Genomic DNA, 26374 nt, shown 5'->3' on the forward strand with positions numbered 1-26374 from the left:
TAAAGGGTACCCCATCTCTCTCTTTCTCACTCTTTGTGTTGTATGAGAGATACAATTTTACCATACATATAACCTTTACCATTCTTCAAATGTGTTCAAAAACATTATTTTATTTAATTCATTTTGTTTGAATACTCAACAGTCTTGAAAGTAAGTCTTATATTCTGTTTTATACTTAAGATAAAAAGACAACAACTAAGGGATGCCTGGGTGGCTCAGTTGGTTGGGCAGCTGCCTTCGGCTCAGGTCATGATCCCAGCGTCCTGGGATCGAGTCCCACATCGGGCTCCTTGCTCAGCAGGGAGCCTGCTTCTCCCTCTGCCTCTGCCTGCCATTCTGTCTGCCTGTGCTCGCTCCCTCTCTCTCTCTGATAAATAAATAAAATCTTAAAAAAAAAAAAAGACAACAACTAAGAGGTTTTGTCTTTTTGTTTTAAGTTTACGCACCTCAATTTTCATAAGACTAGGACATAAACCTACATAGTTGGGTTTCCAACCCCATTATCTTCTACTTTATTTTTGTTCTTTAATTTACACATTAATAGAACAATTGGTACAATTGTTAACTGACTGACACAACAGAAATGTTACCACAAAATTTTGAGGTACAGGATCTTCTAAATCTGAAGTTTTCCTATTTTTGTGACCTTCACCTTCCATCGATATTTCTTTTTCACTCATCCTTCTTTAGCTACCACTAATAAATCATTAGCATTTTATTTATTTATATTAAATCTTACTCTACCTGGTTTAAAGAAATTTAATGACTTTTGAAAGAGCAGTGATGAATTCACAAGGAAAAAAATTAGAAAATATCTAATGATTCATGCCAACTTTTATAGCAACATGGACGGGACTGGAAGAGATTATGCTGAGTGAAATAAGTCAAGCAGAGAGAGTCAATTATCATATGGTTTCACTTATTTGTGGAGCATAACAAATAGCATGGAGGACATGGGGACTTAGAGTGGAGAAGGGAGTTGGGGGAAATTGGAAGGGGAGGTGAACCATGAGAGACTATGGACTCTGAAAAACAATCTGAGGGTTTTGAAGGGACGGGGGGTGGGAGGTTGGGGTACCAGGTGGTGGGTATTATAGAGGGCACGGATTGCATGGAGCACGGGGTGTGGTGCAAAAATAATGAATACTGTTATGCTGGAAATAAAAAAATAAAATAAAATAAAATAAAAAATAAAAAAAAATAAGAGTTTCAAATAAAATAAAATAAAATAACCATTAAAAAATAAAAAAAAAAAAAGAAAATATCTAATGAAATACTTCCTACAAGAGACTTAACATAGCTTTAAGAACACATGTAGACAGAGTGAAGGATGGAAAAATATATTTCAATCAATTGGTAACCAAATTATAGTGGGGACAGTTACAGCGGACAAAATTGACTTTAACCAAGAAATGGTCAAAAGAGCCAAAGATGGTTATTTAATGATAAATGGGTCAATCCATCAAGAAGATATAGCAGTTGTAAATATTTATGCACCTAATATTATAGCACCCAAATATATAAAGCAAATGCTAGAAGAACTAAAGGGAGAAATAAATAGCAATACAATAATACTTAGGGACATTAATACCCCATTATAAACAATTAATAGATCCATTCAGAGAATATATAAAAAAGAGCAGATTTGAACTGAACTATAGACCAAATGGATCCAGCAGAATATTCCACTCAACAGCAGCAGAATAGGCATCAATCATATGTTAGGACACAAAACAAGTCAAAGAAGAGAAGAATAAGTTATATCAAGTGTCTTTACTGACCACAATAGAGTGAAGCTATATCTGTAATAGGAGAAAAGCTAGAATTATATGGAGGTTAAACAACACAACAATAGATCCAAAAACACATCAAAGGGAAATTAAAAAAAAAAAAAAACTTGAGATAAATTAAAATGGAAAAAAATGCTAAAATATAGATGCAACAAAATCAGTTCTAAAGGATAAGTGTGTAGTAATAAACACACAGATCAAGAAAAAAAAATCTCAAATAAATAACCTAACTTTATATATCAAGGACTAGAAAATGAAGAATGAACTAAGACAAAAGTTAGCAGAAGAAAAGAAATAACAGATTATAGCAGTAATAGATGAAATAGAAAAACCATAAAAAAATTTAAAAAAAACTAAGATCTGATTCCATGAAAAAATAACTAAAATTAATAAATGTTTAGCTAGACCAAATAAGCCCAAATATATTAAATTATGAATGAGGAGATATTACAACTTACACCATACAAATAGAAATATCATAATAGACTACTAGAATAATTATATGAAAAATTGAAAAATGTAAAATAAATGGATAAATTCATAGAAACATATAACTGACCAAGACTGAATCATAAAGAAACTAAAAATTTGAACAGAAAGAGAGAGAGAAAGGAGATTGAGTCAGTAATCAAAACCTCCCAAAAAAGAATTTACCAGGACCAGATGGAATCAATCATGAATTTTTAAAAAACTTCTAAAGAACTAATACCAATTCATCCAAATGTCTTCCAAAAAATAAAAGAGAAGGAAACATTCTCAAATTCATTTTATGAGGCCAGCATTACCCTCATACCAAAACCAGACTAAGACACTATCATTAAAGAAAACTACAGGCCAATATCTTAATGAGTATTGATACAAAATATCTAAACACAGTATTAGCAAGTTCAACAGCACATTAAAAGATAATACACCACTGATCAGGTAGAATTCATGTTTGGGGTACAAGGATGGTTCAATATATGCAAATCAATAAATGTTATATACAACATGAATAAAATGCATGATAAAAATCATACAGTGATCACAATAGATGCATGGGAGGTATTTAATAAAATTCAACATCTATTTATGTTAAAAACTCTCAACAAAGTGGATATAGAAGAAATGTATCTCAACATAGTAAAAACCATACATGACAAGCACATAGCTAATGTCATATTCCCTGGTAAAAGTTTGAAAGCTCTTCTGCTAAGATCAGGAAAAAAGACAAGGTTGCCTATCCTCACCACTCTCATTTAAGAAATTACTAGAAATCTGGGACGCCTGGGTGGCTCAGTTGGTTAAGCAGCTGCCTTCGGCTCAGGTCATGATCCCAGCGTCCTGGGATCAAGTCCCACATCGGGCTCCTTGCTCTGCAGGGAGCCTGCTTCTCCCTCTGACTCTGCCTTCCACTCTGTCTGCCTGTGCTCGCTCGCTCTCACGCTCTCTCTGACAAATAAATAAATAAAATCTTTAAAAAAAAAAAAGAAATTACTAGAAATCTTAGCTAGAGCATTTAGATAATAAAAAGAATTAAGAAGCATTCAAATTGGAAAAAAAAAGTAAATTTATATGTCTGTTCACAGATGACATGATCTTATATATATTAAAAAATTCTAAAAACTTAGGAATAATAATCAAATGAATTAAAGTTGTAGGATACAAAATCAACATATGAAAATCAGTTGTGTTTCTATACACTAAAAAGGAATTATCTTAAGAAATAAAGCATTTACAATAGTGCCAAAAGCAGTAAGATACTCAGTAATAAATTTAACCAAGAAGATGAAAGATCTGTATGCTAAAAACTATGATATAGATGAAAGAAATTGAAGACGACACAATAAGTGGAAAGATATTTTATATATATATATATATATATATATATATATATATATATGTATATTACTATGTTTGATGGAATTGCTGAGTTCCTTAATTTTATTTTTTTGCATAATTTTTTCTCTCTTTTGTTCAGCGTGATTACTTTCTATTACTCTGTCTTCTAGGTCATCATTTAATTCCTATGCTTGCTTCTTCCAGACTTCCATTCATTCCATGAAGTGTGTTTGTGATTTCAGTTTTGAGCCCTTTGTCTCTGCTATCATTCTTTATCTGTGTCAAGGGTCTCACTGATGTCCTCCAATCTTCTCTCAATTCCAGTGAGTATCTTCATATTTTTAAAAGATTAATTTATTTATCTTGTGAGAAAGAAAGAGAGAGAGAGGGAGAGAGGGAGAGAGAGAGAGAGAGAGAGGAGGGGGAGGGGCAGAAGGAGAGAAAGAGAATCTCAAGCAGACTTCCTGTTGAACATGAAGCCTGATTTGGAGCTCAAACTCACAACCCTGAGATCATGACCTGAGCAGAAATTAAGAGTCAGATGTCCAACCAACTGAGCCACCCAAGTGCCCCCAGTGAGCATCTTTGTAATCATTAGTTTAAATTTTCTATCAGGTATGTTATTTATATCTGTTTCACTTATATCTCTGACCCTGGCCTTGTTTTTTGCTTTTTCCTTTATGATAAATTTCTCTGTCCTATCATTTTTTCTAAGTCTCTATACCTCTTTTGTTGTGTTAGAAAAGTCAGTACATTGCCTGTTCTTGAGGGTGATGCCTTAGGAAGAAGAGGTCCTGTAGCAGCATGCTGTGTAATGTCCCCCATTTCAGAGAACCTAGTGCTTCTGGGAGTGTCTCCAATGTGTGCTGCATGTGCTTTGTTGTTGCTCTTGGCCACTTTATCCTTCAGAACAGTCATCTGGAGAGCTCTCTTTCTGTCTGTTGTGGGAAGCATTTAGTCCCTGACCTGAATGTGGTGCATTTTACCTAGGTGTGCTCTGGTCTGTGAAATGAGACCAGTCACCATTGCAGCTGGAACCACAGCTACACACAACTTCCATGTCAAGAGACACTCAAGATGTGAGTAAGGATTTGGATCAGTCTTCTGGGAGAGGAGTACTGTGGTGCTGGGACCAAGTAAAGCAAGACTGGGAAGGACAGTCCACCAGATCACTGGGTGGAGGTGGCGGTGGGAGCGCATGGGGAGTAGGAGTGGGGAGGGTTGGGTGTAACCAAGTAAGGTAGAGTGTAGGCACGGTGCTGTTCAAACACCTGACCCTTTGCTTATGCTGAGGGGCAGGGGAATTAAATGTTATAGGCCAGTTCCTTTGTTCCTAGAGAGATCTCTTTGTGAACTATGCCTCTCTGGGATGTGCTTGAGGGTGAGCAAATAACCTCCCCATGGTGTGAGGCATGCCTAGGGGCACTCTTCAGATCACTATTTCCACACTGTATGTTCCTGCTGTTTTCCCTATCTTTTCTTCAAGTGCAGCACAATGCCTTTCAGGATCTATCCCAGTTAAGCCCCTGACCTTTACAACTCTAGGCTTTAAGTCCTGCTGATTGCCAGAAGTCACAAAATTTGGCCCCTTTTGATTTCCAAGCCAACTGCTATGAGGATTCCTTTTCCTCATGAGCTCCCATGTGAATTAGTCTGTCTCTCGCCCTTCTCCATGACCCTGGCTCCCTTCCCACTGAAAGGGTCAAGATTAGTTTTTCTCCCTAACCCTGTCTCCGGACTTCCAGCCCTCATTGATGTAACCTCTTTTCTAACTTATTTGGGGAGTTTGCTCTGTCAGGTTTCAGGGCAATTCCTGAGGTATTCAGGATGGTTTGATAGTTATTGAGTTGCATTCATGGGATGGGGTGAGCCTGGGGTTCTTTTATTTCACTATCTTCCAACTTCTCCCTCTCTTCCCATTCTTAAACATATAGATTTTGTAAAATTATTTTACATCAGTCTTCTATGTCAGTATGGATAAACTGTAATATTCTCCAAGGCTATCCTGTTTCCTAACATATTTATTCCCTCTTAAGGACTTTCGTTTTTAGATCTCTCAAATACACCGTCTATTATTAAACTCCTATCATTGCTTTAAACTAAGTGAAGAAAATTAGAAAGTGCATGGACAATCTTCAAAGAGTGAAGTAATTCTTTTATGTTCAATCAGTTCCAAAGAACTATGAAAATAATCTGATTATCTTTGCTCCTAAATCAACTTCTGGCTATTGGGCTAAAAAGAATTTAACTAAGACACTAAACCATAGTGATAGTCTCTTGCATATTTTTTGGCCTTGAACGCCAAATTATATGCAATTTCAGGAATGTATTTGACAGTCTGAGAGAGAGAGAAGAAATGGTTATCTTTATCATTTACAATAATGTTAAAATTCTTTTTTTTAATTTGTTATCTTCATCTTTCTTTCACAGACTAGGTAACATTCATTTGTCTTAGCCTGTTATCAAACAAATGACTGGAAAATCAAACTCCCTATTAAAATTTTCATCCCAGCTAAATCCCAGTGAAATTTCTTATAATAGCAGTATAACATTAAATAAAACAATTGTTTTAATTAATTAAACAGCTTCAGTTTTATTTTTCAATTAACATATTCATTCTAGAGTTTTTTGGCTATAGTTAAATTTCACCTTTTCTGGAGAAAGAAAAAACTCTCAACTCCTTTAAAAATGTATAAATTTTGTTTCCACAGATTTTTAATTTTCCAGCTGATGCTGTTTTTTGGGGTGTAATCAGACATATTTGATAAGGTTGCCATACCAGGAAGAATACATTCTTAACAGACTGAGTGGCTAATTTTTTTTTAACTTGCGAAGTAATGGAAGAAATAATTTAATATGTACTCATTTATTTGTTTTAATACAAGTCAAGTTTTATAACATTTTGTTACATTACTTGAACTCAATTTTAGTTAACATTTTGCTATTTAACTAAATATTTAAATTAAATATCTGTGTAAATATCTTCTCCATCTGTAAATATGTGTGTGTGTACCTTAGTTTTTCCTGTATTATTTTTTTTAATTTAATTTTATTTTTTTTCAGTGTTCCAAAATTCGTTGTTTTTGCACCACACCCAGTGCTCCATGCAATATATGCCCTCCTTAATACCCACCACCATGCTTACCCAAACCCCAACCCACCTCCCCTCCAAAACCCTCAGTTTGTTTCTCAGAGTCCACAGTCTCTCATGGTTCATCTCCCCCTCTGATTTCCCCCCACTCACTTCTCCTCTCCATCTCCCAGTGTATTGTGTTTATTCTTTATGCCCCACTAAGTGAAATCATGTGATAATTGACTCTCTCTGCTTGACTTATTTCACTCAGCATAATCTCTTCCAGTCCCAACCATGTTAATATAAAAGTTGGGTATTCATCCTTTCTGATGGAGGCATAATACCACATTGTATGTATGGATCATATCTTTTTTTAAAATTTTTTAATTTTGGGGGCGCCTGGGTGGCTCAGTGGGTTAAGCCTCTGTCTTTGGCTCAGGTCATGGTCTCAGGGTCCTAGGATCGAGCCCCACATCTGGCTCTCTGCTCAGCAGTGAGCCTGCTTCCCCCTCTCTCTGCCTGCCTCTCTGCCTACTTGTGATCTCTCTGTCTCTGTCAAGTAAATGAATAAAATCTTTAAAAAAATTTTTTTAAATTTTTTTAATATTTCTTTTCAGTGTTCCAGAGTTCATTGTTTATGCACCACACCCAGTGTTCCATGCAATACTTGCCCTCCATAATACCCACCACCAGGGTCACTCAATCTCCCACTGCCACCTCCCCAAAACCCTCAGTTTCTCTCTCGGAGTCCACAGTCTCTTATGGTTTGTCTCCCTCTCCAATTTCCCCCAACTCACTTCTCCATTTCCCCATGTCCTCCGTATTATTCTTTATGATCCACAAATAAGTGAAACCATATGATAATGACTCTCTCTGCTTGGCTTATTTCAATCAACATAAACTCTTTCAGTCCCATGCACGTTGATACAAAAGTTGGATATTCATCCTTTCTGATGGAGGCATAATACTCCACATCTTCTTTATCCATTCATCTGTTGAAGGGCATCTTGGTTCTTTCCACACAGTTTGGTGACTGTGGCCATTGCTGCTATGAACATTGGGGTACAGATGGTCCTTCTTTTCACTACATCTGTATCTTTGGGGTAAATATCCAGTAGTGCAATTGCAGGATCATAGGGTAGCTCTGTATTTAATTTCTTAAGGAATCTCCTCACTGTTTTCCAAAGTGGCTGCACCAATTTGCATTCCCACCAACAGTGTAAGAGGGCTCCCCCTACTCCACATCCTCTTCAACTCATGTTGTTTATGGTCTTGTTAATATTGGCCATTCTAAATGGTGTAAGGTAGTATCTCAATGTGGTTTTGATTTGAATCTCCCTGATGGCTAACGATGATGAACATTTTTTCATGTGTCTGTTAGCCATTTGTATGTCTTCTTTGGGGAAGTGTCTGTTCATGTCTTCTGCCCATTTTTTGATGTGATTATCTGTTTTGTTTATTTTGAGTTTGAAGGGTTCTTTATAGATCTTGAATATCAGTCCTTTGTCTGTAGTGTCATTTGTGAATATTTTCTCCTATTCCGTGGTTTGCCTCTTTGTTTTGTTGACTGTTTTCTTTGCTGTGCAGAAGCTTTTGATCTTGCTGAAGTTCCAAAAGGTCATTTTCACTTTTGTTTCCCTTGCCTTTGGAGACGTGTCTTGAAAGAAGTTGCTGTGGCCAATGTCAAAGAGGTTACTGCCTATGTTCTCCTCTAGGATTTTGATAGATTCCTGCCTCACGTTGAGGTCTTTGATCCATTTTGAATTTATCTTTGTGTATGGTGTAAGAGAATAATCAAGTTTCATTTTTCTATACATAGCTGTACAATTTTCCCAGCATCATTTATTGAAGAGACTGTTTTTTCCACTGTATATTTTTTCCCACTTTGTCAAAGATTATTTGACCATAGAGTTAAGGGTCCATATCTGGACTCTCTACTCTGTTCCACAGGTTTATCTGTCTGTTTTTGTGCCAGTACCATGCTGCCTTGGTGATCACAGCTTTGTAGTAAATCTTGAAATCAGGCAATATGATGCCCCGAGTTTTGCTTTTCTTTTTCAATATTTCCTTAGCAATTCGGGGTCTCTTCTGGTTCCATACAAATTTTAGGGTTGTTTGTTCCAGCTTTTTAAAAAATGCCAGTGGAATCTTGATTGGGATGGCACTGAAAGTATAGATGGTTCTAGGCAGTATAGACATTTTAACAATGTTTATTCTTCTGATCCATGAGCGTGGAATGCTCTTCAATCTTTTTGTGTCTTGTATTATCTTTATAATCAATTCTTACATCACTGATTTTACTTTTTATATCTAGCAACTTAAATCTTAAATGTTTTCCCAATTGAGCCACTGAGTATATTTTCACAAATGGGTAGATATGGGTAGAAGGCTTTAACCCTTGGTCCTCATAAAAGAAATAAAACTGGACCATATTAAAAATATTAAAATTCACTGTGACATCTTCTTTTGGGGGTGATTCTAGATAATTTTATAATTCCTTCAGGTCTTCCTTATAGTTACCTTTTTAACCAGTAGTTTTAATGAGAAAATCAGGGATAATATGCTTCTTTGGGTCAATTTGGTTCATTTTAAAAGTTCAGCTCAATCACCTTGGATAACACCACTGAGTTCTCAAAATCATTACTAAAGAGATAGAATAGAATTAAAAAGAAGTGGTTGTCTAATTAGAACTTTGCAGAGTAAGTGTAAGAGAGGCACCTAGTTTTTAAAACTGAAATTTAACTTATGTATCCTGATTTTTATATTCACTGTTTAAATGAGAAGAGTAATTTTAATTTTCTTTGCAAAAAAATTTAACTAGGTGACAGTCCATATTAAGCCTTTTTGTTACAATTATGTAATTAAACTTTGCACCTCATTGTAAAGAGTTCTAGTCATCAGCATCTTGTCAGAAGGAATTTTTGTAAATTAAGAAAGATTGCTTGCAAAAACATGCTTTGTGAAGGGTGTCTAGAAAGATAAAGAATTAGGACTTAAGGTGATTACCAGGCTGAGAAAAATTGGTAAGTGACAAAGAACTGGTGAAGCAAATGCCTTTCTGTATTCTCATAACAGATGTAATAATGATTAGGGATTGACCCAGATTTGCTAACAGTAAACCTATTCAAAATACAATGGCAACAACCAAGAAAAATACTGCCACTTTTATTCTCTTAGGACCTAAAAGATTCCTCTTGTGACCATTCATCTGCATGCAGTTCTCATTCCCTGAATTTTTCTGTCCAATTTTAGATTCAGGTAAGGAAAGATTATGAAGAGCTAGTGAAGGAGGTAGGAAATATATTTAACATTAAGTATATATTTAAGTATACTTAAGTATGCTTAGGGCCTGTTTGTATCTCTTGCTGTCAGTTTGAGGAAATAATCCTTCCTTTTTTTCTTTCTCCAAATTTTTCTTTAAATTCAAGTTAGTTAACATACAGCATTATACTGGTTTCAGGTGGAGAAATTAGTGATTCATCGCTTACATACAACACCCAGTGCTCAGAACAAATGTCTTCCTTAATACCCCATCACCTATTTAACCCATTCTCATGCCCACTTCCCCGCCAGTAACCCTCAGTTTTTTTTCTTCCGTAGTTAAGGTCTGTTTCTTCATTTGCCTCTTTTTTTTGCCCCCTATGTTCATTTGTTTTATTTCTTAACTTTTCACATATGAGTGAAATCATATGGTATTTGTCTCTGACTAACTTATTTCACTTAGCATAATGCTTTCTAGATTCATCCACATCTTTGCAAACGGCAATATTTTATTCCTTTTTAATCCTTCCTTATATTTTTAGGAGGTATTATTTATTCATTTGAGAGACAGAGAGAGCATAAGCAGAGGAAGAGGCAGAGGGAGAAGCAGACTCCCCACTGAGCTGGGAGCTGGACATGGAGTTTGATTCCAGGACCTGGAGATTATGACCTGAGCCTAAGGCAGATGCTTGACCATCTGAGCCACCCAGGGACCCCTAATCCTTCCTTACAATAGGTGGATACAATCATCAATCCTAAACTTTGAATGACTACTCTAAAGCATGAGATAGGACCATGAACTGTCTTGTTCAGCAGTATATGCTTAGGTAGAGAGTTTCTACAAAGTAGTTTTTCAATACATATTATTTCATTGAGAACAACTAGTGACATGGCACAAATAAGAAGGCTACAAAACCTGAGATGAAAAAGAAGGGTAGAGACATTTTCCATAGAAACCCCTGACTAAGGCTTTCACCAAAACTTATTGTGGAAGAATAAAAGTTAGTTAACCCATGGGCCTCTGTGATTACCTGTCATTACATCTATTATCAAAATGTTGGCTGAATAGTACATTATATATGATGCTATGTAGTGCTAATCACCTCATTTTTAATTAACACTTTCATTGGTTTCTTAGAGTGCTAGGTGAAACATTACTTCACAAATTGTTAATGATAATATCAGGATCATATAGATTACAATTTATAAAAATTAGCTGTCCATATTGGGGAAGAATACAAGTTAAACAGTGTTCCACGTATAAACCAGCCTTGGTTCAATGCCTGTTATACTAGACAAGTAATTGATAGAACCCCATTTAATTCTCCAATGTATCCTGGTGTGGATGATAAATTAGTAAATCACGTAAACATGCAGGATACATTAGCAGGGGCTATTCTTGTCTGAGTGAGTAATGGGAGAGCAAAATGTTAAAAGACAAGATCTCACTTTATGAGCATGCCTGCTGTTTCCCTAAGTAGGTGACACATGGACCCACAGGCATGCCCACCATTTCAAAGTAAACACAGAATTTTAACCAATGAATGATGAGTCCACTTTTCCAATATACAGAGCCAACCAGTTATCTTGTTCTTTTTTTTTTTTTTTTCCTGACCTGCACTGATTCATCTATGTCAATTAGTTACAGACAGTCCTAAAACTAGAAATGGCCTCTAAAAATAAATCTAGGGTGACTTATTTTTGTGTTTCATGTATATCTTTTTGAGAAGACCTATTATCATCCTTATATTTTCAAACTTACATATTCTGTTAAGGAGCTTCTCTACTCATTTTCAGCTAGCAAATTTTGGTGTTAAAAATGTTTCGTTGAAATCTCTATGTTTTCTTTCCCATTGCTGGTATAATAAATTACTATGACCCTAGCAGTCTAAAACATTTGTCTCTTATATTTCTGAAGGTTGCAAGTCCAAAATCAGTCCTACTTGGATGGAGTCAAAGTTTTAAGAGGGCTAGCAGCTTCTGCAGGCTCTGAGGGGAGAATCAATTTCCTAGCGTTTTTCACCTTCTGGTGGTTGCCTATATTCCTCAGTTCATGGGCAATTCCTATACTTTCAAAGAGAAACATTTCAGTCTCTGTTCCCATCATCACATCACTTTCTTGGTTTCAGACTCTTTCTACAGCCCTCTGATAAGAATCTTTGTGATCCATGATAAAATTATATCAAATCCTTGTCTTGATCACATCTTCAGAGTCTCTTTCTCCATGTAAGAGAATATTGAGAGGCTCTTGGGAGTAGAACATGGCATATATGGGGTACCTTTATTCCCTCAACCATACTCTGGTTTCCCCAGAAAATGTTCATGAAAGCTATTTCTTCAGTTTATTTCACATCTACTTTTGATACCTCTTTTAGGTATCTAACCTTAGCATATCTACAGATGTTATGGTTCTAACTCCTGCCAACAAGCATTTTGGGAAGAAAGTTCCTTCTTAGTGATTCTAAATGTAATATGAATGAGATTCACATAAATAACCACACTTTTTTTTTAAGGTTTTATTTATTTATTTATTTATTTGACAGAGAGAGAGAGAGAGACACAGCAAAAGAGGGAACAGAAGCAGGGGGGGTGGGAGAGGGAGAAGCAGGCTTGCCACCAAGCAGGAAGTCTTATGTGGGGCTCGATCCCAGGATGCTGGGATCATGACCTGAGTGGAAGGCAGACACTTAATTACTGAGCCACCCAGGCACCCCAAATAAACACACTTTTAAGAATTAAATTCACCAATGGGGGTTTTTCCTTAATTACAGGAGGCAAATTTTCAAATTGTAAAAACTTCATGAATTTTTTTTTCTATTCATTTTTCTATTTCATTATCAATGAAGACCTATTGACACCTATAGATTTTCTAAGCTATATAAACTGTCCATATTTGTTTCCTTTAAATATGAACATTTCAACTATTCACAGGATTGCACTAGTTTAGATTAAGTTGTGACTTCTTATACTTAAACTGTTTTCATTTACTTTATCACTTGATATAAAAACTCTGCTAAAAGTGGGCAAAAGAAACAATAAAATATATGCTTAAAACTCCCTCTATTCTTGCTTTTATAAATTGATAATAGTATAAAATCAAATAAAATCAATTTTTTGAATATGAGAGAAGTTTTTGAATATATTCATCATTTAAGTTTATTCATTAGCTATTGCATAGCTACTGATAATTATTATAATCACATATAAAAATGTGAAATTACAAAATTATTACTTATTATAAATCAGTTAACCTACATATCTACTTTGGATCTAGAAGTGACATTGATGTAAAGTCTAATCTCTGAGTTCTTCTATTTTTGTCCCAGAACTACTATTAAGACACCAGTATATTTTCTATACACAAAGTTCTTGACATATAATAGAATCTGTGTGGTAACTTTAATTTCTATTAATTCTTCAAAGATAGGAATACCTGTTGCTTTATTATTACTTACTAGGGAGGCAGTGTCAGAGGACTCAGATAATAAATAATATGTGAGCCCAACTTTTGGTAGAACCAAAAGTTCTACCTCTTTTTGTGACTAACAATGTAGGACAATAAAATCATTTAACAACTGGTTGAACATTAACCCTAGGAAATTTTTTTTCTTGAGTTCTTTGAAAAAATTTATTCCAAGTCAAAACATGTTGTTTGTGCTTGCTTATTTAAAATGTGCTTGTGATTCAAATGATTAAAATATATTGAAGAACTAAAATAAAGAAGTAACATATGCACAGGAAAAAGATTTAAAAGTTTAAAGCTACTGTGAGGACATTATTCTCTTTCAAGCATTATTTTAGGCAACAGTCAACTTCCCTACCAAAAGTCTGAACAGAAGCAGGATAAATTATCCACTTAATGAAGTAGACAGAGAAAGCCATTGAGAAATTTGTCTATGAAAAAGAGAGAAGAGAAAACGAATAACAATTTCTGAGGTATAAGACATGGATCAGAAGATTATTGAAGTCGACCCTGATTATACAACCTTCCTAAAGCTCCTTCAAGCATTTCAATGACTCTTTCATTTAGCCATTTTATGTTTAATAAATCTGGAATCCTGCTCCTGTTTCCCCCCTCCTTAAAAACAAAGTAGAGAGAACTCATTCTCATCACATATTTCGAGCTACTTAACCTCCAAATTTTTTCAACTAAATGTTCAATAACATAAATAATAAGAAAAATTCAAACAAATTTGGGGCACCTCGGTGGCTTACTCAGTTAAGTATCTGCCTTTGGCTCAGCTCATGATCTCAGGGTCCTGGGATCTAATCCCTCATCAAGCCTCTTGCTTAGCAGGGAGTCTGCCTCTCTGTCTCCTTCTGCCTTTCCCCCAGGTCATACGCTCTCTCTCTCTCTCTTTCTCTCTCAAATAAATAAATAAAATATTTTTAAAAATTCAAACAAATTTAATCTAAGTCAGTAAGTATTTCAGAGGGAAGGATTGAGAAGCAGAGTTTGTGACCAACCAGCATGTATACCTCTTTCTGAACTTAAAGTAATTAATCTATTCCCAACAAAGGAAGAAAAAGAATAAGAAAGCAATTTGACTTAACTAACTCTACGTACCTAACTCAGTTGCAGGGTCCACATAAACTAGAAAAAAGTCTCAGTTTATAATGCTATCTTATGCTAGGGATCTGCTAGTTCGAGATAAAAGTTTCTCTTCTTTAAGTCTGGGGTTCTTTAACTTTCATGAAGACTGTTTTTCTTTCTGGGCACAGGTTTTACTATTCTCCAACTTATACGGCCTAACTTTCCTATGTCAGTTTTCTCAACCACAGCAGTACAGACATTTGGACCTGATATTTCTTTGTTGTAGGGGGCTGTCATGTGCATTGCAGGATGCTTAGCGGCTGTTATTAGCAGATTCAATCTCTATTTGTGACAACCACAAATGTCTCTAGACACCGACAAGTACCCCCCAGGGGGGGGGGGGCAAAAATTACACTTGGTTGCTCCAGGGATCTGTTGTACCTGACCTTACCTATTCTTTTCCAGAGATGTCTCTTAGATCTCACCACTATGGCACTATCCATCCATTCTCCAAATCTCAAGAAAAGTCTCAGGATTGTTAAAGAATGAACAAATTACCATATTTTTCTCATTGAGGCTACAATTACAAGGAACTTTTAATAGCTTAGAATACTTATGGGTCAGTATGAAATAGTTTCAACTTTTCTGCTCAACTTAGGCTTCTGCAGCAGATCATAGTGTAAACATTAGTTTTTTTTTTATTTTGTATATGTGTACAAACTAATACTTTGAGTGTCCAAAACATATTTAGCTTCCAATGTCCCTTTCTTTGATAAGTTGAACTTTACAATTTTTTACATTAAAAAAAAAGCAACACTGAGGGGTCTTTTATGTATCATGTAATTCTTTCCATCTTCACCAGATATACCTCTCCCCAAATTCCATGTCAAGGAAGCACTGACTACCCACTACTAAGGGAGAGGTTTCCTGTTGCTCAGTTTATGGAGTCTGTGCTCTTCCTACATTGAAGCATCCTTCCAAAGAGTTTCGTATCTGCTACACTTGCCATGACTTGTCTCTGATGAAATTTTACTGCCTTTTCTGGAAGAAGGGTAGTTTTGTATAAAGAAACAAAGACATCTACCTACATAAAACTTAAATTCAGCCTAATATACATGTATAGACAATGGAAAAGATAATGTGAAGAATTATACTGTTATCTGGGAAACTAGATAAAAATGATTGTTAAGAAGGAACTAAAAAAAGGAGATGACATGTGTGAGCCAGAAATGAGGATTTAACATTTTCAGTTGGGTGCCTATGAAAGAACTCACTGAAAGGGTAAACATTTGAGAAAATACCTAAACAGAAAGGAGAACCCCACAAACCAGAATTTGGATCAAAATCTTCAAGATAAAGGCCCTGGTTTCTTCTAGAAACTTTGAGGGCACTGTTGCTATTTTACTGTGAGCTAGAAGGAATATGTTTCACATTGAGCCTCTGGGTAAATGCTTACCTGATCTAGCCCTTGAAAAGTCTAAGTATGTGAGCCTTCAAATTACTGTGTGTGTGTGTGTAAGTGTATACTTGCACACATGTGCATGCATGCGCGAGCTTGAGAGAGAGAAAGATTGAAAGAGAGAGAGATATTCTGTTTAGATTTTCTGTTGTTGCAACTAAAATTTTAAAACTCTAACTCCTACCCCAAATGCAAATTGTATTCATATGGAATTCTAATTTGAGCTTTACTTCTTTCAGTGTTCAGTGTGAGTTTGCATAAGTCACGCTTGCTGAAAATTATTGTAAAAAAAAAAAAGATTTAACTAGAGGATGGAAATAGAAAAGAGGAATGAAACAGATGGTAAAGTTAAACTAGATGAGTTTTAAAATTTTGGTTTTTTGTTGGTTCCCCAGTGAAATCTTATAGGAAACTTAAAAAGATGAGATAAAACATAAACTGCTTTCTTATATCTGCATCCCTGAACCAGTTATAAAAGAAGAGAACCAAAGGAGTTGTATAGAAAGCTCTCATGGTATTTTCTTTGATTATATAAAAAGCATCAGTCAACAATTCTGTCATAACATCAGGAAGTTATAAAATATTTGGATTTCTGGCACAGGCCAGAAATTGTGGTCCTATGTATAATATTTATTAAAATGAAATTAAATTTATTAGTAAATCATTGAAATTCTAAGGAAAATAAATCCTGAATCATTGCTATGAGACAATGTAAATAGCATTTAATTGCAGTGTCTATATTTTTAGTTTTTTGTGTGCATAATATCAATCATATTTTTAAATTTAGTAACTATAATTTATTCATTTTTATAAACATAAAAATGACAATAAGAACAGTGCTTTCCCTTTTTTCACTATGAGTTTGAGCTCTTAATTTTTTTCAGTGATTTATTTTTGGCAATTCTTAGAAATCTGACTCTCATTTGGAAAGTAACAATTGTTTTATCATGGGGGCTATTTATATTATTAATATTGAGATTAATATTGACATTGTGAAAGTGCTTGATTAGAAATTCCTCATCACAATTTCAATGAGAAAGTTCAGCATCCTTCTGCCACTTTAATTATAGCGAAAATGAATTGAAAAAAGGCAAATTTAACTCATGATGAAGAGCATGGCTCAGAATTAATAAGGTTCTGACCTACACTTTTTTTACCCCTAATATTGTCCATCATGTTGCATTTAATTTAAACTTCCTAATCTTAAAGTGATTATGGAATATGTTTTATCCTTTATAATACTTCAATTAAATGTATATTCAAAAGAAATAAATCTTCTTTTTTTCTGATAATAATTTTGGTCTAATCCCCTTAACAGGAGTAAGCCACTGTCTCTATTTTGTTGGTTTGTTGGTTTATTCCTTTTAGCCGATACTATGCCTACCTGTACAATACAAATATCATCCAGGCTCCACTGGCCAACACAACTCTGGTTAACCTTGGTGTTAAGTTACATCTGGATTTCACCTCAGAGCCTCTCTGTGATTCCTTAAGCCATTCTGCCCCATGATTCTCTGTGTCTCCTTGCTTCCCTGTCCCTGTGTGTATTAACTTGTCCCTAGACTACATAGATCACAGGCCTCAGATACTTCACTCTTTCCATTAGGCCAATTCAAATACATAGGGAACATTTACATTTATTAAAAAATGGCAAAGCCCTGAGTGATTATGGGTACGGGCAAATCAGAAACTACATTAGCTTTGTGCCATCTAACTGGTTCCGCCTATCCCCTGTACTTCTTACTGTCTGGAAAAACCTGGGCCTTTGATACAAAACCTTTCATGATGTCTGAACACCCTGGGAGGTGGAACCCAATGGATAATCTCTGTGGGAGTAGTGCTGCCATGCCTGTTGACCATTCCCATAACACAGGAAATGCATATTTTATTTTGTTACAAGTAGATAAATACCTTATATATATACATCAAAACTCAAATTACAGTTAGAGTAATATAGCCATTTTTCATCAGATATTTTGATCTGAGTATTTTCTAAATATCACAATGCACCTGAAAAACATAGTCCAAATTGTATGCAAATTCTATTATAGGGACACATAATATTTAAGCTATTCTTGATTAATTTGATTGCTTCTATTCTAAAATAAACAATAATATAGTGAATATTTTCTACACATGTTTAATATAATTTTGTTTTCTTACTTCAGGTATTTCTAGATATTGAATTATTACAGATGAAAAAACTCTAGGTATATACTCTAAAATGCCAACTGGTGGTCATATTTTCCCTGAATACATGTGAAAATACTGTTGCATTAAATATGTATAGTTTTGTGTTTTAGTGCAGAAATATAAAATGGTATGTCCATATTGACTTAAATGATATTTCACTGATTTGAACATGTTAAAATTGTGATTATTTTCCATTTGTATTTTTTATCTAAATATTATTTATAAAAATCTACTGTTGAAACTTTTTTCTTTTTTCTTTAAAAAAATGACTGATATACATATAATATTGCATGAGATAACAAATACGCCCCACTACGACAGGGTGTTTTTAATTTTGTGGCAAGCAAGTTGGGATGCCTGGGTGGCTCAGTGCATTAAAGCCTCTGCCTTTGACTCAGGTCATGATCCCAGGGTCTTGGGATCAAGCCCTGCATCTGCAGAGAGCCAGCTTCCTGCTCTCTCTCTGCCTGCCTCTCTGCCTCCTTGTGATTTCTGTCTGTCAAATAAATAAATAAATCTTAAAAAAAATATATTTTTGTGGCAAGCAATCAAGGGTCAAGGTGCTCAGTTAGGACATAGAGCTGAAGTGAAAATAGTACTATTCAAGCCTTTATTCACTTACTGCCACAGTGCCACCAACAGGAACAAAGAGAGACCAGGCATTTTTCCCCCTAAGGAACAACATGAGGCAAGAGCCAGTGAATGAAACACAGATGGGGGAACCCTCTCATTGCTAAGGAGGCTTAAAAAAAAGCTCTTGACTCTTTATATGGATTTGGTGGGGAGGTAGAGAAAGAGGGCTAGGAGAGGAGAAGTTTTAAGTCAATGTAGAGAAATGTGGCTCAGTCAAGGCCCCTTCTATAAAGACATCTCCATGGAGGCACATGGGAAATGGCCCAGCTATGGCCCTCTGCTCCCCCATAATGAAAAAGGCCTCTGAATAAGGTACATGTGTTGTTGAGAAGAATAAATAATCTGCAACTGTTTTGTGTGACATTTTGTAGTCATTCAGGTAAGTGGATTGACAGTACCATTCACATTTTGTATATCCTTACTGATTCTCTGTCAACTTATTCTACCAATTACTGAAAGGGAAGTATTCATATCTCCACTATAATTGTACTTTTACTTATTCTTCTTTTGGATTATGTCAGTTTCTGGTTCATATATTTTGAATCTCTTTTATTACATGCATAATTCTGTATGATTAGTTGACCAACTCCTTCATCTCTGATCGTTCCTGATATTGAAATCTGCCTTATTAATAAAACTACACCAGTAATTATTTTGTCTATTTTTTATATATCTCTCTCATTATTTTACTTTCAATATGTCTCTATCTTTTTAAATAAAATGAATATCTTTTAAACATTTGAGTTTTGTTTCATGTACCATTAATAATCTCGGTGTATTAACTGAAGTGTTAATCAATTTACATTTATTGTGACTCTGGGTATAGTTGAATTTAAGTATATCATTTTGCTTGCCTTATGCCTGCTCTGTTCATCTTCCCTCTGAATATAAATATATTTGTTTTCTCCACATAAGAGAAGAGATAGTTCAAATCTCTTCCTAAAATATTATAGTTCATCATATCGTCTCTTTGAAATTGGTTGATATACTCAAAAGTTAATAATGCAAACATCAGAGTAGAAAAACAAATATCAGTTAAAAATTCCAAAAATGCATTTTATATTTATATGCTAAGAATAATTTAAATATATAATATATATTTTATTTTCTTTAACATGTCACATTGAACTTAAGTATCATAAAAAGTTAAAAAGTAATGTTAATTCCCACTATCCATAACCATTACACAATCTGAACAATATATTTGTATATATATTAAAGCTTAAATTAAATCAACTGAAATATAAACTATTTCAGAACTTCAGTACAGCCATAACTAGGATTATTAATCAGTAGGGAAAAGCATATTTTTGAAAAAATATTATAGTGTTAAAAATATTAGTAATGCACATTATCTCATCATCACCTAAATTTTATCCCAGTGAGAAAGCCAATAGCATTTCCTTCTTGCTAACATTTTATCTAGTAGAAGTCATTAAACTTAAAGTAGAATTACAGAAAAAGCAGATTTGGCAAGTTAATGGTAACCCCAGTCAAGTTCCTTAAAAAGAAATTAAAACTGAATTTAGAGTCAGTAACATAGATAATTGTTAAGACACTAGAACAGGTGAGATTTTCCAGGGAGAAATCATGGTGGAGGAAGAGAAATTTAAAAACAAAAGTCAGAGATAAATTCTCAGAGACTATCCCAAGACAACACAGAAACCAAAACTCAAAACTGAATAGTCTATTGTAAGAGAAATTTGAACCAAAGCAGGAAAGACATTTCAATTAGACCATCTCCTCTTAAGGAAAGGGTAAATATATCTTAAAGGAAAAAGAGATGCTAGTACATTCTTTATACTGAAAGTTGATATGTATAGTACTTAGAAGTATTGAGTTCTAGAGTTGCTTGGAGTACATTTAAATCTAGCTTCATCTATCCTTACCAATATGTATGAATTTACGAAAATATTAAAGACTCAATAGACATTTTAATTTTCTATAAAATGGAATGGTATTTATGTGAAGAGGAAATGAAGACCATATATGACATGTTATAATATCAACATTTTACAGCTGTGAAAGAAACGTTGTGTTCTTATCCTAAATCTTATCCTATATGATCTTCCATAGTAACATATTATATTTTAACATATTATATTTTAGCATACGTTTCCAGAAATATACACAGAAATTTGTCCATTATTCATTCCATAAATTGACTTTTCATTACTTTAACAATATTTTATTAAAATATTTTATATTAGAGAAAACAATAAAATGAATTCCATAATTCTACTGTCAGTATTTGCCAAAACAGTTTTAAGAAATACAGCATCATAAATTGATTAGAATTTCCTTCTGTACTCTCACTGATCTTTTCCCCAGCTGTCTCTTTATAGAGAGCCCTTCTAGTAAAGCCAGTGTGTATATTTCTGATATATGCATTTATACTTTAGCTATATGTCAGCCATAGAAAATATGGACTTTCTTGTGTTTAAAAAATTAATCATTATCAGACTATCTGCCTATGTTAGTCTTCAATAAGATTTTAAAATTCAACATTATGTTTTGATATTTAAAAGTATTACTAAATGTAGCTATTGTTCACTCATTTTAACCACTCATTATAATTGCTTGGTGTGACTTGGTGAATTTATCCACTCTCCTGTCCATAGGCTTTAGTTTGTTTCAGATTTGTTGTGAAAATTCTTGAATATGCATAAATTCTTGTATATACCTTATAATTCTTCCAATAGGCATACCTGAAAGTGGAAACAATGAGTTGTAGGATATGCCTTACTGTGTGTTGCACACCCACTGTGTACTTGTAAAGTCATTTCAAAAGCTATCCATCAACAAAAAGCATAATGTATACCCTAACTACCATACTAATTTTATTCTCTATCTAGTTTAAGAGCTTAGGGCATTAGTAACTGTGGTTTTATGTACACAGAGATATATTTCCAGGACTCAATTGGCTATATACTTATTTTAAAATAAACACACTGCCTAGAACTCTTGTTAACGTGTTCTCAACATAATTCTTATAAGTTAAAAATATCTATTACTAAACTTTATATAAGTCATGTTTAAATATACATATAAAGATATAATTCTCTGGTTTAGATTAATAAAAGCATTTGAAATACAGACTGCCTGAAGCTATTGTATTTTAAAGTGTTAAATTACTCTGCCATGTATTAAATTACTTACTCTGAATCTTCCACTTATATAGAAACACCATCCTTCATTCAGACAGTTGATGCTGAGCAGTCTACAGTGGTCAATTACTTTCTCACAGTTTTTTCCAGTAAATCCTGGCAAACAACTGTAAACACATCCATGTAAATAAGAAAAGTTACAATTTAAATATTTTCACAAAAGCCTATTAACAGTCTGACAAAAATAATAATGCTTTGTTTAAATTACATACAACATATATTATTACCTGATACTTTCAATCATTAATTTTGTCTATGCATGCTTGTGTTCTTAGCAAAGGAGAAGAAAATGATCTATTTAGTGAGAATCAGAGAAAACTATATTCATTTAATAGATTTAATATTATCTTTTGTGAATTTAACAGCAAAATCAACTTCGGCCTAACCGAATATTTAACAATAAAATACAGGTTTAGGAATAAATATGACAATTGTTAAAATGTGACAAAAGGGTGACAAGTGATATTTCTAATGCTTAGTAAAGCCATTATATACTGATGATGTGCTAAAAGGATTTAATGATACACATAAATTTGAGACATAGTAAAAAGTGTTATAGTCAACAGTAATGACATGGTCATAGTTAGGCTACTTATAGGGTTTTATTTACTGTCATCTTTACTTTTTTTTTTCCCCTAAATAAAGCAATCTTGTAGTATAAGTGTCTAGGAATAAGCTTTTTTGATTGTAATGGCAATGCCTGATATTAAGATTTTGATTGCCAAGGCAATCATGTCAGACATCCACCTTCAATAAATATATTGTTGGCTGTATGACACAGTTACTAACTACACAGAGAGATAAGAAGACAGGCCTGCCCCCCACCCCACCCTCCACCATGAGTTCCCTTTCTACAAATCCCTGTGTAACTAAATAACTGACCACTACCTTTCCTGCTCCCTAATTCCCACTCTTTCATTCTAAATTCAACAATAAAGAGTGAATCTGGGAAACCTTAGGTGCCCCACTCTTGACCCCAATTAAAGCAGAACCCCAGGTCCACATAGTTTCTCTTTCTCTTACTCTGCTAGCAACTTGGCTGCTGGCCTGTGAGTATGCCCTTTACCCACCTCCAGGACTTGAGTAATAAACCTTGTTTTTCAAGGATCCCTGATGGTTGATGCTAGGTACATCTTGCAAGCATGAGAACCACAGAGGCCACAACATTGGCTCCTGTGGGGGAAACATACATGGAGGCTGCCACGAGTATTATCAGCCCTTGTGAGTGCCCCAGGCATTCTTAGCTGGTATATCTCTATACATAGGTTGAGACACACACAAAAACAAATCTGGATTCCAGTTTACTGCAATTCACTAGCTGCAAACAACAAGATGCTAAGAATACTTGGTGTACTGTCTTCCTTTGCCCTCACTCTCATTAATCTGTGAGAAATATTCCTGTACTTTAAATCACATTTAGTAAACTTTCTATTAAAAGTGAATGGAGGGGCGCCTGAGTGGCTTAGATGGTTAAGCATCTGGCTGGCTCAGGTCATGATCTTCAGGTCCTGGATCGGGCCCCATGTCTGGCTCCCAGCTCAGTGGGGAGTCTGCTTCTCCCTTTCCCTCTGTCTCTTCCCCTGCTTGTGCTCTCTCTCTCCATCTCTGTCTCTGTATTTCTCTGAAATAAATAAATAAAATCTCTTAAAAAAATGAATGGAGCACCAAATTAAAGGACACTGTGTCTCTCTAAAGTAGATACTAGAGATTTTAAGATGAAATAGTACTTTATTTTTCTTCTTTTTTGAGAGAGAGAGAGTGAGAGAGAATGTGTGTGGGGGCAGGCAGAGAGAGAGAGAGAGAATCTTAAGTAGGCTCCACACCCAGCAGAGAGCAAGCACGGTGCTCAATCTCATGACCCTGGGACCATGATCTGAGCCAAAATCCAGAGTCAGGCACTTAACAAACTGAGCCACCCAGGAGCCCTCAAAATACTTAAGACTAAGTTGTTACAAGCTGATTTAATAACAAAGTGAATTATATCATATATTAATTATTTAAAATATAAGAACACGGTAATTTCATAAAAGAAGGAATCAAAGGTCGTTGACACAGTTTAACTGAGATAACATTTGTAAAATACTTTAGTAATTCTCTTTTGCCACTGTTCAAAACACAGCCTGGCACTTTCACCTTGTAGAATTAAACCATTCCTTCATTTATGTCAGGAATACCATCCGGTTTTTTTTTTAGCACCTGCTATGTGCCAGCCACTAGGCTAATTGTTTTAACACTATTTTCTTATTTTCTCATTCAATCCTTATAAACCCTGTGTGATACATATTATTATCACTATATTAAATGAAGGAACAAACTCAGAGAAGTTAAGAGATTTATTTTGGTCCTATCATTAATTTTAGAGCTGTTATTAAAATTAAGTATGGCATTAACTTTAAATGTACTGTATCTGCTACTCCATTAATTAAACCTGTTAGGACATGTTTACTTTACTTCCCTCATTCTGAGGTTCTACCTAGAAACCAAGAAATTACTTCAAGTATCACTTTGTTGTGAAAAATATCATTTTTTACCATTTCCTACTGGGGACAAGGAGTAGCAGGAATAAGGAAGCACCAGAATATTCTCAGATTTTGGCGAGTTGTACTTATCAAGTCTCAATTCCCCTTTGAGAGGGAATGAATCAAATTGTCCAAGACCAGTTAAGGACATGTGTGGTATTTGGCCTTATATTATTCTGGAGTATGGTTTTCAAAGAGAAGGATCAGAGCTATAAACTAAATGAAGGACTAATATTCAGTCCTTCATGAAATCATATCAACAGTTTGCTGAATGAAGAAGATAGGGAGCAGCAATTCTGAGAAAGAAACAAAGCAGAACGTATTAATTATGAAAATTGTGCCCAAGTGTAAGCACTCTCACAAATATACTAAGAAGGAAGCCCCAAAAGACCATCTATAATACTTAACCCAGGGAGGTTTAACCCAAAGGCACAGGAAACCCATAATGAGGAAATTTTCCTGTTAAGTTACAGGCTATCAACCCTCCATGCCTAAACTCTTACTCATAGTTTGAAATCTAAGAGGAGCTTTTGAATCCCATATCCTAATGATATCCTAACAACTCCACCTGCAGCCAGGAATGAAAAGGCTTGAATAGTATTCTTGCTACTTAAGAACTTAAACCAGAGTAAATAAAAACAAAGAAAAATAAATAAAAGCAAACCCTAGAATAATATGGACAGTTTGAGAAATTCTATTATAAAAGTGCAGACACCCTCCGCTTAAACTGGAAAAGCCACGGAGGAAGGCAGAGCCATTCTCCACCACGGTGGTCATCAGACTCAGACTCATGAAGAGAAAACTGTTCTGGGCTCCGTTTTCTGAATTAACAACTTGCAGAAAATCATCTATAAAAGGTCTAAGATATAAAAATCAATCTTAAAAGAAAAAAAAAAGTGCAAGTAAAGATGAAAGATGCTAAAGATAAGGGGAAAATACATAAAAGAAGAGAGAAATTTCAAATAGCCTCAATTGAGTTTCACTTAAGTTAAGCAGTTTATGAATGCAATATAGAAGATAATATGGTGAGATAGTTTATAAATAGGGAGGTGACTTAGTGGTTAACAAAAATTAAAATAGAGCCAAATGAGTGAAGAAAGAAATGCGAAATAAAATACGTTCAACATAAACAATAAAGTCTGAATTGTCACCTCACTCCCCCAAAAATGTCAAAAGTAGTGTATAATTCATATTTGAGAATCTATAACAAAAAGTGAAAAAAAATTTAAAAAATGAACACTTAAAACAATGTGAATGAGAATTTTTTAACAGTTTGATAAGGACAAACACACTATTTTGTGAAGTAGCCTGTGTGAATATCAGAACATGATAGCTAATATTTAGCAGTTTAAATAATTCTATACATTTTATTATATTTAGGTTTTTTTACCCTTTCTATTACTATTACCAAGGTATTGTTCTACCTTCATAAAATAAACTATATTGGCCTACTTATACATTCCCTATGACATTACAATATTAAGCAAAACTGATTTTTTTGAAGTTTTTTTTAGGACATGTACAGTACCCAATAATTTTATTTTAAATGAAGACTTAGTACAAAATGACACTGACTACATTTCACATCAAGAGAAAAGTACTACAATTAATAAGGCCAGAGTCATTTATTTAAAAAGATCATGAGAAAGATATTTTTCTGGAATGTGTAATTAAGAAATCAAGAGAAAGAACACAAATATGCAAAAATAAAAAATGTAAAAGGGAATATGAGGACAAATGGAATCTAACAACACTACATATTCCCCAATGCAAATATGCCAAAATGTCTATGTTGAAATATAGATTGCCAAAATTGAATGAAAATAAGAATAGCTGAATAGAACAAAATATTTGGCGAAACAAACTAAAAGATGCTGGGTTTATTTATTTACATGGATGAAGAATTTCAGTTCCTATGAAAGAG

At 34.4% G+C, this 26374-nt stretch overlaps 1 protein-coding gene across 1 annotated transcript in view; it reads right to left on the reverse strand.

Annotated features, from left to right (window-relative positions):
* Positions 1 to 26374, reverse strand: part of EYS (eyes shut homolog) — a 1637266-nt gene that overhangs the window by 1511103 nt on the left and 99789 nt on the right. Inside the window, 1 exon segment of the mRNA XM_032341352.1 lies at positions 21924 to 22038. Coding sequence (XP_032197243.1) covers positions 21924 to 22038 — 115 coding nt within the window.

The sequence above is a fragment of the Mustela erminea genome, chromosome 4, assembly GCF_009829155.1.
Source record: "Mustela erminea isolate mMusErm1 chromosome 4, mMusErm1.Pri, whole genome shotgun sequence".
Classification (NCBI taxonomy): Eukaryota; Metazoa; Chordata; class Mammalia; order Carnivora; family Mustelidae; genus Mustela; species Mustela erminea.